This window comes from Canis lupus, chromosome X (genome assembly GCF_048164855.1).
Source record: "Canis lupus baileyi chromosome X, mCanLup2.hap1, whole genome shotgun sequence".
NCBI lineage: Eukaryota > Metazoa > Chordata > Mammalia > Carnivora > Canidae > Canis > Canis lupus.
In genome coordinates, this window is record NC_132876.1 from 79,239,082 (window position 1) to 79,254,327 (window position 15,246).

Consider the following 15,246-nt stretch of genomic DNA (forward strand, 5'->3'; position numbering starts at 1 on the left):
ATTTCATTCCTTTTTATGGTTGAATAATAGTTATTGTGTGTGTGTGTGTGTGTGTGTGGATAGATATATATAGAGATGGATAGCACATCTTCTTTATCCATTTATCTAGTTTTTAAAAATACTATTTTTATTTTTTACATGTTCTTAAAATATTTTATTTATTTATTCATGAGATACACACAGAGGCAGAGACATAGGCAGAGGGAGAAGCAGGCTCCCTGGAGCCTGATGCAAGACTCCATCCCAAGACCCTGGGATCATGACCTGAGCCAAAGGCAGATGCTCACCACTAAGCCACCCAGGTGCCCCTATGTATTATTTTTAAAGATTGTATTTATTTATTTGACAGAGCATGAGCGAGGGGGAGGGGCAGAGGGAGAAGCACTCCTTGCTGAGCAGGGACCCTGACTTGGGGCTAGATCCCAGGACCCTGGGATCATGACCTGAGCTGAAGGCAGATGCTTAACTGACTGAGCCACCCAGCTGCTCCTATCCATTTGTCTATTGAATGACACTTAGGCTGCTTCCATAATTTGGCTATTTTAAATAATGCGGCAATAAATATAAGGGTGTATATACCCTTTTGAATTAGTGTTTCTGTATTCTTTGGGCAAAATACCCACTAGAGTGATTACTGGATCATATGGTAGTTCTATTTTTATTTTTTTGAGGCACTTCATAGTGTTTTCCATAGTGGCTGCACCAGTTTCTATTCCCATCAGCAGTGCATAAGGGTTCCTCATGGTGTGTTTGTCCACATCCTTGCCAACACTGGTTTCTTTTATTTTTGATTTTAGCCATTCTGACAGGTGTGAGGTGATATCTCACTATATTTTGGATTTGCATTTCTCTGGTGATGAGTGATGTTGAACATCTTTTCATGTGTCTGTTGGCCATGTGTATGTCTTCTTTGACATGTCTTCTGCCCATTTTTAAATTGGATTACTTGTGTTTTTTTGTGTTGAGTTTTGTAAGTTCTTTATATATTTTGGATACTAACCCTTTATTGGATATGTCATTTGCATATTAGTCTTTTCTATTTGCCAATATATATATTTTTTAATTTTTAAAAAGACTATTTATTCATGAGAGACAGGGAGAGAGGTAGAGATATAGGCAGAGGGAGAATCAGGCTCCCTGTGGTGAGCCCAATGCAGGACTCCATCCCGGGACTCCGGGATCACACCCTGAGCCGAAGGCAGACGCTCAACCACTGAGCCACTCAGGCATCCCTTTGTCAATGTTTTAAATGGGTGATGCTGCTTTGGGTTTGAGTAAATTAGTTAAATTTGCAGATATATCTTTTTTTTTTTTTTCTGAGCAGGCTGTTGGCTGATTTTTTTCTCTTGCCATCCAAAGAAGAGTACCCTATTGACAAGATATCCTTGGTTAAGCTCCCCACCTCTGCCAATGACCAGGCTTCTTGCCTAGGATAGGTCATTTCTTCCTTGGCACATGAGGTGTATGCCATTAGTTGCTAACCCACCTTAAGGTCCACGAAAGAATGCCCTACCTCTTGGCTGAATGGCAGCATCAATGAGGCCTTCAGTGGCAGAGCCTCTGGGGCTCAGTCTTTCTCTCATGTGACCCACAGCTCAGATGAAGTGATTCTGAAGCCCACTGGAAGTCAGCTGACTGTGGAATTTCTGGAAGAGAATAGCTTCAGTGTGCCCATCCTAGTCTTGAAGAAGGATGGATTGGGGATGACGTTACCCTCACCATCATTCACTGTGAGGGATGTGGAACACTATGTTGGTAAGCATCATGGACCCTTTTAACTGTGACATTGTTTATTCCCATCAAGTCCTGTGACTCTTCCCCTCCAGTTTTCTTTTCAATCATCTTGGAAATCTGAGGTAAAGTGATTTATCCAGAGTCATTTTTTGGCAAAACTAGAACCAAAATCCTGCTTTTCTTTTCCTTTTCCTCCTCATAGGCCACAACCCCCCAGACTGAGCACCACCCCCTCCCCCCACCTTTTTCTTACCTGGGGAATTCCAGGGATCTTGGTGGTCTCTCTACTGTTGAGATGAGAAAACCTTTGACTTTCACCCTCATGTCTTCTGGGCATGAGTTTTTGGAGATAGGAAGAGAAGTGAGAAAATTGGGCCCAGGCACGTGGATTATATCATGAGTGAGGCTGTATGTCAGGCTGTTCTGTTGCTCTAGCAGGCCTGGACCCAGCACATAGATTTAAGGAGAGTGTGAGGGATTCCTACCCCTGCCTCCCAAACATGCACACACAAATATAGTGTCTGAGGTGAGAAGTTTTGAGTGTCTGTCCATTCTAGGGACAGGTGAGGAGGGGAGGGAGGCTTCCCTGGTCCAAGACCACTTGGTGCAGAACTCATCCCTTTATTCTAGGTTCTGACAAAGAGATTGATGTGATTGATGTGACCCGCCAGGCCGACTGCAAGATGAAGCTCGGTGATTTTGTGAAGTATTATTATAGTGGGAAGAGGGAAAAAGTCCTCAACGTCATTAGTTTGGAATTCTCTGATACCAGGTAGGAGGGGCAGGGGTAAGTAAAAAGCCTAACAAAGTCCTGGAACTTGTGATATACTGAGTATAAGTGTTCCTTTCCCTTCCTCTTGGTCGTTTCTTCCTTTGGGATGATGAGCTATTTTACACGTTCTAGGGTAGATGGGTCACATTATGACAACCAAATTGTGTTTCTCTTCTACAGTTTCTATCAATTGAATAGAGAATACAGTACCTATTTTAATTATTTTTTATCTCCTTCAAGACCTAGGACAGCTTTCTGTGACCTTTTTTGGGATTTAGATTGTGGCATGGTCACTGTTTAACTCCAAGGATAGGTCCTCTGTTCCTGGAAATAGACTTGCTGAATTAATTCCAAGTAGTTTCTCTAAGGATAAGGTTTCTTAGATTTAAAAGAAAAAAAAAGGGATCCCTGGGTGGCGCAGCGGTTTAGCGCCTGCCTTTGGCCCAGGGCGCGATCCTGGAGACCCGGGATCGAATCCCACGTCGGGCTTCCGGTGCATGGAGCCTGCTTCTCCCTCTGCCTGTGTCTGCCTCTCTCTCTCTCTCTGTGTGACTATCATAAATAAATAAAAATTAAAAAAAAAAGAAAAAAAAAGCTGATAACTTTTAAATGATTCTGTGTGGACTCATGCACTCAGTAGATACATGTAGTCTTCTCTGTGCTCAGAACTATAGGAGATCTCCTAAAATTGTAACATATCTTTTTGCACTTAGAAAGCTACTGTCTGATTACTTTTTTAACTTTCAATTTTGACATTAGAGATTTACAGGAAGTTGCAAAAAATATGCAGAGAGGTCCTGTGTATTCTTAAGCTAGTTCCTGTGAATGGCAACATCTTACATAACTGTAGTACCATTAAAACCCTTGCTGTTGGTTTTAACATACAGAGTTAACAACCTGAGGATTTTTTAAAAATGTATGTTTGTAACTCACTTCATATTGAAAGACTATTTGAATTAGCTTCCAGAGATACAGAGGGGAAAAAAATAGACAAAATTAGAACCAAAAGAAAATAAAAGTGGGAAAATAGAATGCATCTGGTGGGTAATCTGTACACAAAATATATGTATGAGTGTTTGGATAGTTGGTAGAGAAGGACTGTAGAGTTTTCTGTGAATTTCCTGAAGGTCAGGAAAGGGAGGGGAGTGCAAAATTATAAGGTTTGTGGTTTTATATAAGGTAAAAACACCCAGATGTTTGGGGGAAGAACTTCTTTACCTGAAACTGAGCCCTTGAGAGGTTTCTCTAATGGTTCCTCATAAAGAAGACACTATGAGATGGAGACAATACAATGATTGTTTTTGACCAATTGCCAAATAAGTGGACCCAGGTCAGGGGAGCTATGAGCATTTAGTGGAGAAAATGATCTCCTTTGACTGGGAAATGCTGTGGAGCTAGTACTTGGGACTTCTAGAGCTGAGTGGAATGAAGATGCTGACCAGACTTACAAAGATAAGGGTCTTATTGTCCTTGGGGATTCTGTGGAAAGAGCTTCTTTTTCTTACTTGACTCTCACTGGGATGGGTAACATTTTATTCAGTCTTTAACCTTAAATTCCTAATCAACTGACATCTACTTTCCACCCCTTCCTTGCTAGGCTTTCTAACCTTGTGGAAACTCCCAAGATTGTTCGGAAGCTCTCATGGGTGGAGAACCTCTGGCCAGAGGAGTGTATATTTGAGAGGCCCAATGTGCAGAAGTACTGCCTCATGAGTGTGCGGGATAGCTATACAGACTTCCACATTGACTTTGGTGGCACTTCGGTCTGGTACCATGTCCTCAAGGTAGGAATGAATGTGACTTCTAGAGGAAGCCTGGCCTTGGGCCTCCCTGTTTGTTTCAGGTGGCACCACAAAATAGGCTGCTGAGGTCTACCTGCCTCCCAGATTCTATTTGGGTGACATTTCCATATAACTACTCTATTGGGGTTGGGTACTTGGTGGATATGCCATATAAACTGTCTCTACAGTTTCGATGCTTAATATTTTTTTGAATAGCCTAAAGTTTTCTCTGACTGTTAATCTTAATTAAGCCAATCCATACTTCTATCACTATGTATGGAAATGTCTGTATTTGCTGCAGAAGTTCTTGGTAACATGAGAAATTTCCCCTCCCCCCATCTTTATTGAAGCATAATTTATGTATGATATAATTAGTCTATTCCAAGTGTATAGTTTGATGAGTTTTGACAATTATATGTAGTCACATAACTGCCACTATCATCAAGATAGAGTATATATGATAATTTTTTAAATATAAACCGTCCCATGGGTAGTTTCACTTTTAGTGGTTGTTAAAATTTTGTAATTAGCATATTGATTGTGAGTGACTATGGAAGGATTTTTGAAGTCTGGAAAACAAATTTCCTAAGTAATTTTTATTCTTTTCCACCATCATACTATTTATTTTTCTTATCCAAAATGCCAGGGAAAGAGCAGAAAATTTGGATATGGCTCTTGTCCAAATGATCATGAATCCTAAACTAGTTGTTGCCATTGGTTTAGCATGAAATTAGAGCATGTAAATCACTATTATGCAAATGTTAGATTTAACTTTTTAATTTTATTTTGAGAGAGAGAGAACACAAGTAGGAAGGGCAGAGGGAGAGGAAGAGAGAATCTTTTTTTTTTTTTTTTTTTTTTTTTTTTTTTAGGAAGAGAGAATCTTAAAGCAGACTCCGCACTGAGTGTGGAGCCCCTTGTGGAGCTTGATCTCACCACGGTGAGATCATGACTTGAGCTGAAACCAAGAGTCAAACACTTAAATGACAGTGCCACTCAAGTGCCCCTAACTTTTTTTATTTTAAAGTAATTCCTGTTTTATAGAAAAATTGCAAAATGGTAGAATTCCTCTGTGCCCTTCACTTAGATTTCCCAATGTCACCATTTTATTATATTCTTTCTCTAAAGCAAACATAATAAAATAGTTCTATTTTTTTCTAAAACTTTTGAGAGTGGTTACAGATGTGGTGTCTCTTTATCTGGTGATAAATCAGTGTATTTCTTGAAAATAAGGGCATTCTCTTATATAACCACAGTATAGTTATCAAATTCGGAAGATTGATATTGATATAATGCTATTATCTAACCTACAGATCTGATTCAAATTTCTTCACTCGTACAATAGGTAATTTTTAGTGTTGTTGCTTTTCTACATTGAAATTTATTTTCATGAAATATTGGTTAAACTAATCAAGCTGTAGGTTGGGGATATTTTCGTACTAGTGGGGTTTTGTTTCTTTTCTGCCAAATAATCTATCTGGTGATTGTCCAGGCAAAACATAATTAAGAAATAAAATGTTTTTCCAACAGATAATCACTTAGCGTATAATCTTCTAGAAGTCCTTAAGCAATTACTGAACTTTAAAACTTTTATTAGCTTTGATTGCGAGTGTGAGAAGGAACATTCTCTGTAAATGGCATTTAAAGGCAAATTCAATTTTCTATTCATCAATAATGTGAATTTAAAATCTCCTAGGAAAAAAAAATCTCCTAGGGCTAGTAGTATTGATCTATTCATCTGTAGAAGCCATTTCTCATTTGGTATTGCATCTAAAATAGGAGCTTTGGGTGTACATTTATCCTAAGTTGAACAATTTTGTTTGAAATGCCCTTTCCAAATAATTTTTGTCAATCTTATAGAAGCTGAAAAGCACAAAGTGTACTACAAAGGGACCTTTTGAAGTTTTTCAAGTTCACATAAAAATGATTCTTGGATAGGTTTGGGAAAGAATTCTGTCATATTACATGGTCTTGGGGTATGAGAGAGAATATTCTTTTGGAGACCCTCTGGAGGATTTTTCTGGAAACTCTTGATATTTTTGGCACTTCAACCTCTTTTTATTTCAGGGTGAGAAGATATTCTACCTGATCCGCCCAACAAATGCCAACCTGACTCTCTTTGAGTGCTGGAGCAGCTCCTCTAACCAGAATGAGATGTTCTTTGGGGACCAGGTGGACAAGTGCTATAAGTGTTCCGTGAAGCAAGGACAGACACTTTTCATTCCTACAGGTCTTCCCTGGGCCCCTCTGGGATGGTTTCAGGAGGGCGGGAAGAGAAAGGGAGGTTGTGGCACCAGAGCCAACCCCTTCCCATGATGTATTGATCTGATTATGTGGGATATTCCTTCCATATCAGCTGACTCAGAACTGGACCTCAAGAAAATTCACATGATGGCCAGTGGGCAGCATGATTACTTGATGAGGCTGCAAGTGAGAAGGTCCAGGAAGAGGTTGATGGACTCCCTTGCACTGGGCTGATGTCACTTTGGTGGACAGAAAGAGAATATATCTCTCAGCCCCATGACTCTAGGGATAGTGGCTGGGAGGCTGGCAATGCAGGCTATAAATCAGAATGACCTGGAGTGAGGGTAGGACTTTTCCTCCCTAAACAATACATGCCTAGAATTATGAATTTGTAGGTCTAGGGTGGGATCTGAGTGTGTGTTTTGAAAAAGTGCTCTCATTGTCTCAGTTTGGGGAAGCTGACATCTTTATTGAGTTTTCCATGAACCCAGTATGTCTTTATCTATATAGATTTTCCTTGATTTTTTAATCTTCATTCTTTGATTTCAGAATTAACGTTAAATTTTCTCAAAACTGGTAGAATTCTCTAGTGCAGTCACATGGACCTGGAGATTTCTTTTTTGAGGTTTTAATTTAACATTTGATTTCCTTAAACTTCGGTAGGCTATTCAAATTATCTGTTTCATATAGAGTGAGCTATGATAGTTGTACTTTTCAAGGAATTGGTCCATTTTATCAAAGTTGTCAAATTTATGTAGAGTTGTTTGTAGTATTTCCTTACTATCCTTTTGATGTCTTCCATGTCTTTACTGATATTCTCTGCTTCATTCCTGGTATTAGTTATTTGTGCCTTCTCTTATTCTGTGTCAGTCTTGATGGAGGTTTGCCAATTTTTGAAGTTTAATTATAAAGTTTCTTTAAAAACTTTTATCTTTTGCTTTTATCTTTTTCCTTCCTTCTGCTTGCTGTGGGTTTATTTTGCTTCTTCTAGTCTTGAGACAGAAGCTTAGATTACTGATTTCAGATTTCCCTCTTTTCTAATGTAAGCATTTAGTGCTATAAGTTCCCCCTCAGCACTGATTTAACTGTCACATATTTTGATATATTGTATTTTCATTTTCATTTAGTTACATGTACTTTTAGAAAAATTGGATGTAATTCACATACCATAAAACTTAACATGTTAGGAGCGCCTGGATGGATGGCTCACTCCGTTAAGCACTGGACTCTTGATTTTGGCTCAGGTCATGATCTCAGGGTTGTGAGAAAGGGAATAAAGGGGAAAGGAGAAAAAATAAGTGGGAAATATCAGAAAGGGAGACAGAACATGGAAGACTCCTAACTCTGGGAAACGAACTAGGGGTGGTGGAAGGGGAGGAGGGTGGGGGGTGGGGGTGACTGGGTGGAAGGCACTCAGGTGGGCACTTGATGGGATGAGCACTAGGTGTTATTCTGTATGTTGGCAAATTGAACACCAATAAAAATAAATTTATTATTAAAAAACAAGGGTGCAGTTCAGCTTTGTTTTTTTTTTTTTTTAGAGGAGAGAGAGGTGAGCAGAGGGAGGGGCAGAGGGAGATCTGATGTAGGCCCCACACAGACTGCAGAGCCCCACATAGGGCTTGAACTCACAACCCTGGGCCATGACCTGAGCCATAGTCAAGAGTTGGACACCTAACCAACTAAGCCACCCAGGTGCCCCGGTGCAGTTCAGTTTTTTTTTTTTTTTTTCAGTTCAGTTTTTTAAAAAAAATATATTTACAAGGTTGTGTATCCATTACCACTATCTAATACCAGGAGATTTTCATCACTTCAAAAAGAAATCCTGTACCCATTAGCAGTTATTCCTCATTCCTTCCAGTCCTCCCACCCCTGTCAACCACCTTTGTCCATTTTTTTAGATTTTTAAAATTTATTCATGAGAGACACAGAGAGAGGCAGAGACATAGCCAGAGGGAGAAGCAGGCTCTACGCAGGGAGCCTGATGTGAGACTCGATCCGGGGACTCCAGGATCACGCCCTGAGCCAAAGGCAGACGCTCAGCCACTGAATCACCCAGGTGTCCCTTGTCCATTCTTTGTAGATGGATTTGCCTGTTCTGAGTATTTCATATAAAAGGAATCATTCAGTTTTTGGTCCTTTGTGTCTGGCTTTTTCACTCAGTAAAATATTTTCAAGGTTCATCCATGTTATAGCATTTGTCAGTACTTATTCTTTAAATGGCTGAATCATATGCCACTGCATGGATATACCACATTTTGTTTATCCTTTCAACATCTTAATAGATATTTGGGTTGTTTTCACTTTTTGACTGTAATGAATAATGCTGCTGGGAACAATCATGTATGAGTTTTTGTGTTAATGTATAATTTCAGTTCTCTTGGGTACATACCTACAAAAGGAATTGCTGAGTCATATGTTAACTCTGTTTTAACTTCTTGAGGAACTGCCAAAATGTTTCTAAAGCACCTACACCATTTTACAGTCCCACTAGCAATTTATGAGGGTCTCAACTTTTCTACATCCTCCCCAACACTTGTTCTTGTCTGTCTTTGTGATTATAGCCATTCTAGTGCATGTGAAGTGGTATCTCATTGAGATATTAATTTGTGTTTCCATAATGACTGTAAATGTTGAACATTTCATGTGCTTATTGGACATTTGTATATCTTTTTATGTAGAAGTGTCTATTCAAAACTTGCCCATTTTTTAATTAGGTAATTTTTTTTTTTATTGAGTTGTAGAAGTTCTTTATATATTTTGGTTATTAGACCTTATCATCATATATGTGATTTGAAAATATTTTATCTCTTGTCACTTTCATGAGAGTGTCCTATGAAGAACAAAAGTCCAGTTTATCTACTTTTTAAAAAAGATTTTATTTATTCATGAGAGACACACAGAGAGAGGCAGAGACATAGGCAGAGGGAGAAGCAGGCTCCCCACAGAGAGCCTAATGCAGGACTCCATCCCAAGACCCTGGATCACAAACTGAGCCAAAGGCAGATGCTCAACCACTGAGCCACCCAGGTGTCATCTACTTTTTTCTTTATTTGCTTGTACTTTTGGTGTCATATCTAGGAGATCATTGCCTGATTCATAATTTAAGGTCATGAAGATTTACCTTTGTTTTCTTCTAATAGATTTGTAGTTATGATTATTACATTAGGTCTTTTATCCATTTCAAGTCAACTTTTGCATATGGTATGAGGGAAGGGTCCAATTTCATTCTTTTTCATGTGGCTGTCCAGTTGTCCCAGGATCATTTGAAAAGACTATTATTTCCCCTTTGAATTGTCTTGATACCTTTGTCCAAAATCAATTGACCATAGATGTATTGATTTATTTCTGGGCTTTGAATGAATTCTATTCCATTGATCTTTATGTCTATCCTCATGACACTATCACACTATTTCAATTACTCTACATTTGTTGTATTTTATTTATTTATTTTTTTTGTAAGTTTTAAAGGAAGGAACTGTTAGCCCTCCAACTTGGTTCTCCATTGTCTTTATTTTGTTGAGTCCATCTGTTTCATTATTTATTTCAGATATGGTATTTTCCAGTTCTAAAATTTCCATTTGTTATTTATATCTTCTTTTTCTTATTTTATTTCAAGCATGTTTATACTTATTCATTGAAGCATTCTTATGATAGCACCTTTAAAATTGTCATAGGGATGCCTGGCAAACTCAGTCAGTTAAGCATCTGCCTTCAGTTTAGGTCATGGTCTCAGGGTCCTGGGATTGAGCCAAGCATCAGCCTCCCTGCTCAGTGGGGAGTCTGCTCGTCCTTCTCCCTCTGCCTCTTCCCCAATTGTGTGTGCGTGCTCTCTCTCTCAAATAAATAAATAAAATAAAATAGTCATATAGTTTTAACATCTTTGTCTAATATTATATTGTATAATTCTGGATTTTCTTTTCTGTTGCACAGATCTGTTTGTCTATTCATATATCAATATCATGTTGATTTGATTACATTGGTTTTATATAGAATGTTTAATATATGGTGAGACAAGTTACCTTCCCCCACACCCATCTGCTTTTCTCTTTCATAGTTTTCTGTGCCCAGGTATTTATTCATTTATTTATTCATCTTTGAATCCTTTGCCTAATAGAGTATCACATAATACCTTTTCGACCCTGAGCACTTAATAACTGTTTGATGAATTGAATTTGCCTATCAGAGATTTGAATTGTATTAATTCACTTATTGGTATGAAGTCCCATGAACTGGGTATAATTGAATTAGTTTATAAGCATTGCATATCTACTGAATCCTCCCACATTGGGCTAAGTGCTAGAGACAAAAGATCAATAGGCCATTTCAGTATCATGTTTTGAATATTTTATATGTTTTTGAATGTTATATAATTCTCAACTTGCTTTTTCTTCTGAACACTATTATGAGATTCACGTTGATACATGTTCACTCATGTTACTTACTTTCCAGTATTCTGTTGTATGAGTATATGGCAATTTATCCATTCTCCGGTGGATGTACATTTCATGAAGGATTTTGTGTGGGGATGACATGGACAGATATATATATATATATATATATATATATATATATATATATATATATATTTATTGTATTTTAGATCTGTCATTTAGGGTTGAGATGTGGAGGATAGATTTCAGAGATTGAGATTAGTATAGAGAGTAGTGGTTTGCAAACACTTTGGACTCAGGACCCCTTTATACTCTTTAATATTACTGAGGACCCAACAGAGTTTTTATTTATGTGGTTTATATTCATCAGTATTTACCGTATTATAAATTAAAACAGAAAAATTCAAAGTACTTGTTTATTAATTGAGAAATTATAATCTCATTATGTGTTAGCATGAATAATTTTTATGAAAAATAACTTTTCAAATAAAAATCTAGTGGGAAGAATGGCATTTACATTTTTGCAAATCTTTCTAATGTCTGGATTAATAGAAAATGATAAGCATTGCATATCATTGCATATCTACTGAATCCTCAAATCTGCTTCTGCATGTTGTGATATCCTGTCATTTACCCTCTGGAAAACTCCACTGTATACCTGTGAGAGAATGAGGGTAAAAAAAGACAACCTCTTAGTATTATCATGGGCATAGTTTTGACCTTGCTAGGCTCTCAGGGAGTCTCAGAGTCCCAGCATTCCCTGGACCATACCTTGAGAACCACTGGTGTAGAGAAGCCAGTTTGAGGCTGTTGCAAGTAGCCTAGGTGACAGATAATGAGGGATCTGAACCAGGGCATTGGTAGGATGGATGGATGGATGGATGGATGGATGGGGAAAGGGCGATGAATATGAGAAAGGTTTAAGAAGAAAAATTAGGTCTCAGAGGGCAGTGTAGAGTCAAGGGCAAGGAGAATGATTGAGTTCCAACTAGATGCATAGTTTACAACCAACCTGTGAAGTAGATGTTTAGCTAGAAAATGGCAGACTTTGAACTCAGGTTTGTTCAGCACAAGAGCTCTTTGTTTTATTTAGTTAAAAGGGAGAGACTTGGCAAGGAGGTGATGCCCTTTTAAGAGATGAGAGAGAAGATGGTTGAGGCAGCAGAGAGACTTGAAGTCGAGGGGAGGGAAATAGGAATTTAATAACCCCATATAAGTTGGTCCAGTTCAGGTTTCTAATGGTGGCAGCATAGGTGATGGGAGAGTGGAGGAGCCAGAACTTTCTGAGTCAATGCTGGCTTGCCTGCTCTAAGGAGTTGTGTTTGAGCTGAGTGGGACAGTGCTGTCCAGAGGAAGTAAGGCACTCTGCCAGCTATGATTTTGTCATGTTACACTGCAGGATGGATCCATGCTGTGCTGACCCCCGTGGACTGCCTCGCCTTTGGAGGGAACTTCTTACACAGCCTTAACATCGAAATGCAACTCAAGTGAGTGCTGAAGCCATTGTGATCCCACGTTGGCCATTCCCATCTGCTGGAGTCCTTGGGTTCTCCCCTCTAGTGAGGAGTGCAATATAGAGGATGCGAGATGATCAGAAAGAAATAGATATTCGTTCCTGATAATGATCAGTGTGAGGATGAATACCCCTTCCTCACTTAGTCATTTATGTGACTTTGGGCAAGTCCCATAACCTTTGAGCTCAAGTTCCCTAACCTACAAAGTTGGATTTGACAGGGTAGTGGTGATGATTAGAGTTAATGAATACAAAGCATTCAGAGCAATACCTGATACATAGTAGGTGCTCAGTAAACAGGATCTCTGTTGTCATGTGCTTCTTCTAGAGCCTATGAGATTGAGAAGCGGCTGAGCACAGCAGACCTCTTCAAGTTTCCTAACTTTGAGACCATCTGTTGGTATGTGGGAAAGCACATCCTGGACATCTTTCGAGGTATGGATCCCTTTGCCAGCTGCCCCTTTTGCCCTGCTTCCCTGAGTCTGAGCATGCATGCATGTGTATGTACATGCACATAACCATCACCTCAGTGAAGATGCAGTACTGTTCCATCACCACAGAGATCTCCCTAGTGTGCTACTCCTTTATAGTCTCACCCACCCATTCCCCTTGCACTGTCCATAACTTCTGGAAACTGCCAATCTGTTTTTCCATCTCCATAATTTTGTCATTAAAAGATGCTATAAAAATGGAATCATATAGTGTGTAATCTTTTGAGATTGGCTCTTTTACTAAGTATAATGAAAGGTAGAGTGCGAATTTTAACTTTATTTAGCAAAGGTGGGTGAGAAAATTGAATCACAGTGAAATTATCCCTTTTTCCTGCTAATTGAAGACTCAATCTGGACAGTCTGTTTCCTGAATGTGCTTTCTGGGGATGGGGACAAGGCCCAGTCCTGACCATCCTGGCACCATTGTGTTGGTTCCCAGGTAGAAGCCAACCGGCTGGGATTCCTCTTTCCTGGTCTGTTTTGAAATAGAGCAGCTCCCTTGTTCAGACCTGGGATTGTTCAGGGTAACTTGACCATAAGGAATCAGCATTTTAAAGTTGCAAAGAACTTCAGAGGCCAGGGTGCCTGAGTGACTCAATTGGTTAAGCATCTGATTCTTGGTTTCAGCTGAGGTTGTGAGATCAGGCCCCCTATTAGGCTCTGCGCTCAGTGGGAAGTCTGCTTGAGATTCTTTCACCTTCCTCCCTAACCCCTCCACTCCTCACCCTGCTCATGTGTGTATGCACATATTCTCTCTCTCTCTCTCTCTCTCTTAAATAAATAAATAAACAAACAAACAAACTTTAAAAAAAGAACCTCAGAGGCTGGTGAGTAGAGTCTCCTTCCCACGACTTCAAGCCCTCATTCTGCCAACTATTCAGGTTATCACTCAAGTGTTCAATCAGAGGCTACTAATCACTTATTACCTGTTCTGAACAGTTTAGTTCAGTAGAAAATTCTGTATTGAGCCAAAATTTGGCTTTTTGTCATAACCTCCTCCTGGAGTAACTTAGAATAAGGGTATTTATTAATGGCCCTTCAGATCTATGTAGGTGGCAATCATGGTCCTCCTGAGTGGTTACATTCTCTGTCAAGAGTCAGACAACCTACAGTGTGGTAGAGGGAGCACAAGCCTCAGATTTAGATAGACACAGCTTCAGTTTTGTGCCCTTGGTTAAGTCTTTTTGCCTCTTTGAGCCTTCGTTTCCTGAACTGTAAAGTGAAGATGATGATATTTGGCTTAGAGGGTGGGTATAAGGATTAAATGAAAGAGTAGATATTAGATGTCTGGCATGTAGAAGGTACTCATTAAATGAACAGTATTATAAGAACTGAGATCTGGGGTTGTGCTTAGAACCTTGAGCATTTTTTCTGGTTGCCTGAAAAAAAGTTAACAATTCCTTCACTTCCCGGCGTGGCTTCATTGACCTTCTGCCTTCCTCTTGCCCCATTTAGGTTTGCGAGAGAACAGGAGGCATCCAGCGTCCTACCTGGTGCATGGTGGCAAAGCTCTGAACTTGGCCTTTAGAGCCTGGACAAGGAAAGAAGTAAATATACACTTTTCTCTATGTCCTTAGAGTTTGCCCTCAATAGGGACTGGCTTTGGGTATCTACCAAAAGATGCTTTGGGGAAGTAGAAGAGATGGGGGAGGCTTGTGGGCTCCTGGGGTTAGAATGGAGGACTGGGCTAGGACTCCTTGGATTACATTTTCAAACCTTTTGTTCTGATTATAAAAAGAAATTAGAAAGACTACAGAAGAGTATGAGAAGGGAGAAACATCACCTGTAATTTTAACACTCGGAATTAACATTAACATTTGGATATATTTTCTTCTGGTCTTTTTTATATGCATTTAAGAAACATGATTGCTATCACTCTGTACATACAATTTTGTATCTGAATTTGTTGACTTGTGTTCATTTTCCTGTGTCATCAAAGTTCTCCATTGTTAATAGCTAAATGATATTCTTTTGCAGGGATGTACCATCCTTACCTAACCACTTGTTTATTGTTGCTTTATTTATTTGTGGGGTAGTTACAGAAAATCATACGGTGACTGTCTATTTGCACCAACCTTTGTCCCTCATCTCTTGACTGTTGCTTCAGGATGGATTCCTAGAAGAGCAATTATTGGCTCAAAGTATATGAAAAAATGTAAGGCTCTTGATGCATACTGCCAAAATGCCTTTTTAGAAATACACCAATATCCATCTGTCCAATTGAATACTAAACAGCTATAAAAGAGATTAAGGAAGTTTTCTGTATACTGATTTGGAAAGATCTCCAGAATTTGTCAGCTAGAGGCATAGAACCATG

General features: G+C 39.1%; 1 protein-coding gene across 7 annotated transcripts in view; it reads left to right on the top strand.

The window, feature by feature from the left end:
- Nucleotides 1-15,246, top strand: part of PHF8 (PHD finger protein 8) — a 106,587-nt gene that overhangs the window by 39,002 nt on the left and 52,339 nt on the right. For all 7 annotated transcript variants that reach the window (XM_072816968.1, XM_072816966.1, XM_072816967.1 and 4 more), the window contains exons 5-11: nucleotides 1,595-1,755; nucleotides 2,365-2,506; nucleotides 4,104-4,290; nucleotides 6,355-6,517; nucleotides 12,325-12,412; nucleotides 12,767-12,873; nucleotides 14,385-14,476. In XM_072816968.1, coding sequence (XP_072673069.1) covers nucleotides 1,595-1,755; nucleotides 2,365-2,506; nucleotides 4,104-4,290; nucleotides 6,355-6,517; nucleotides 12,325-12,412; nucleotides 12,767-12,873; nucleotides 14,385-14,476 — 940 coding nt within the window. The remainder of the gene's footprint in view (nucleotides 1-1,594; nucleotides 1,756-2,364; nucleotides 2,507-4,103; nucleotides 4,291-6,354; nucleotides 6,518-12,324; nucleotides 12,413-12,766; nucleotides 12,874-14,384; nucleotides 14,477-15,246) is intronic.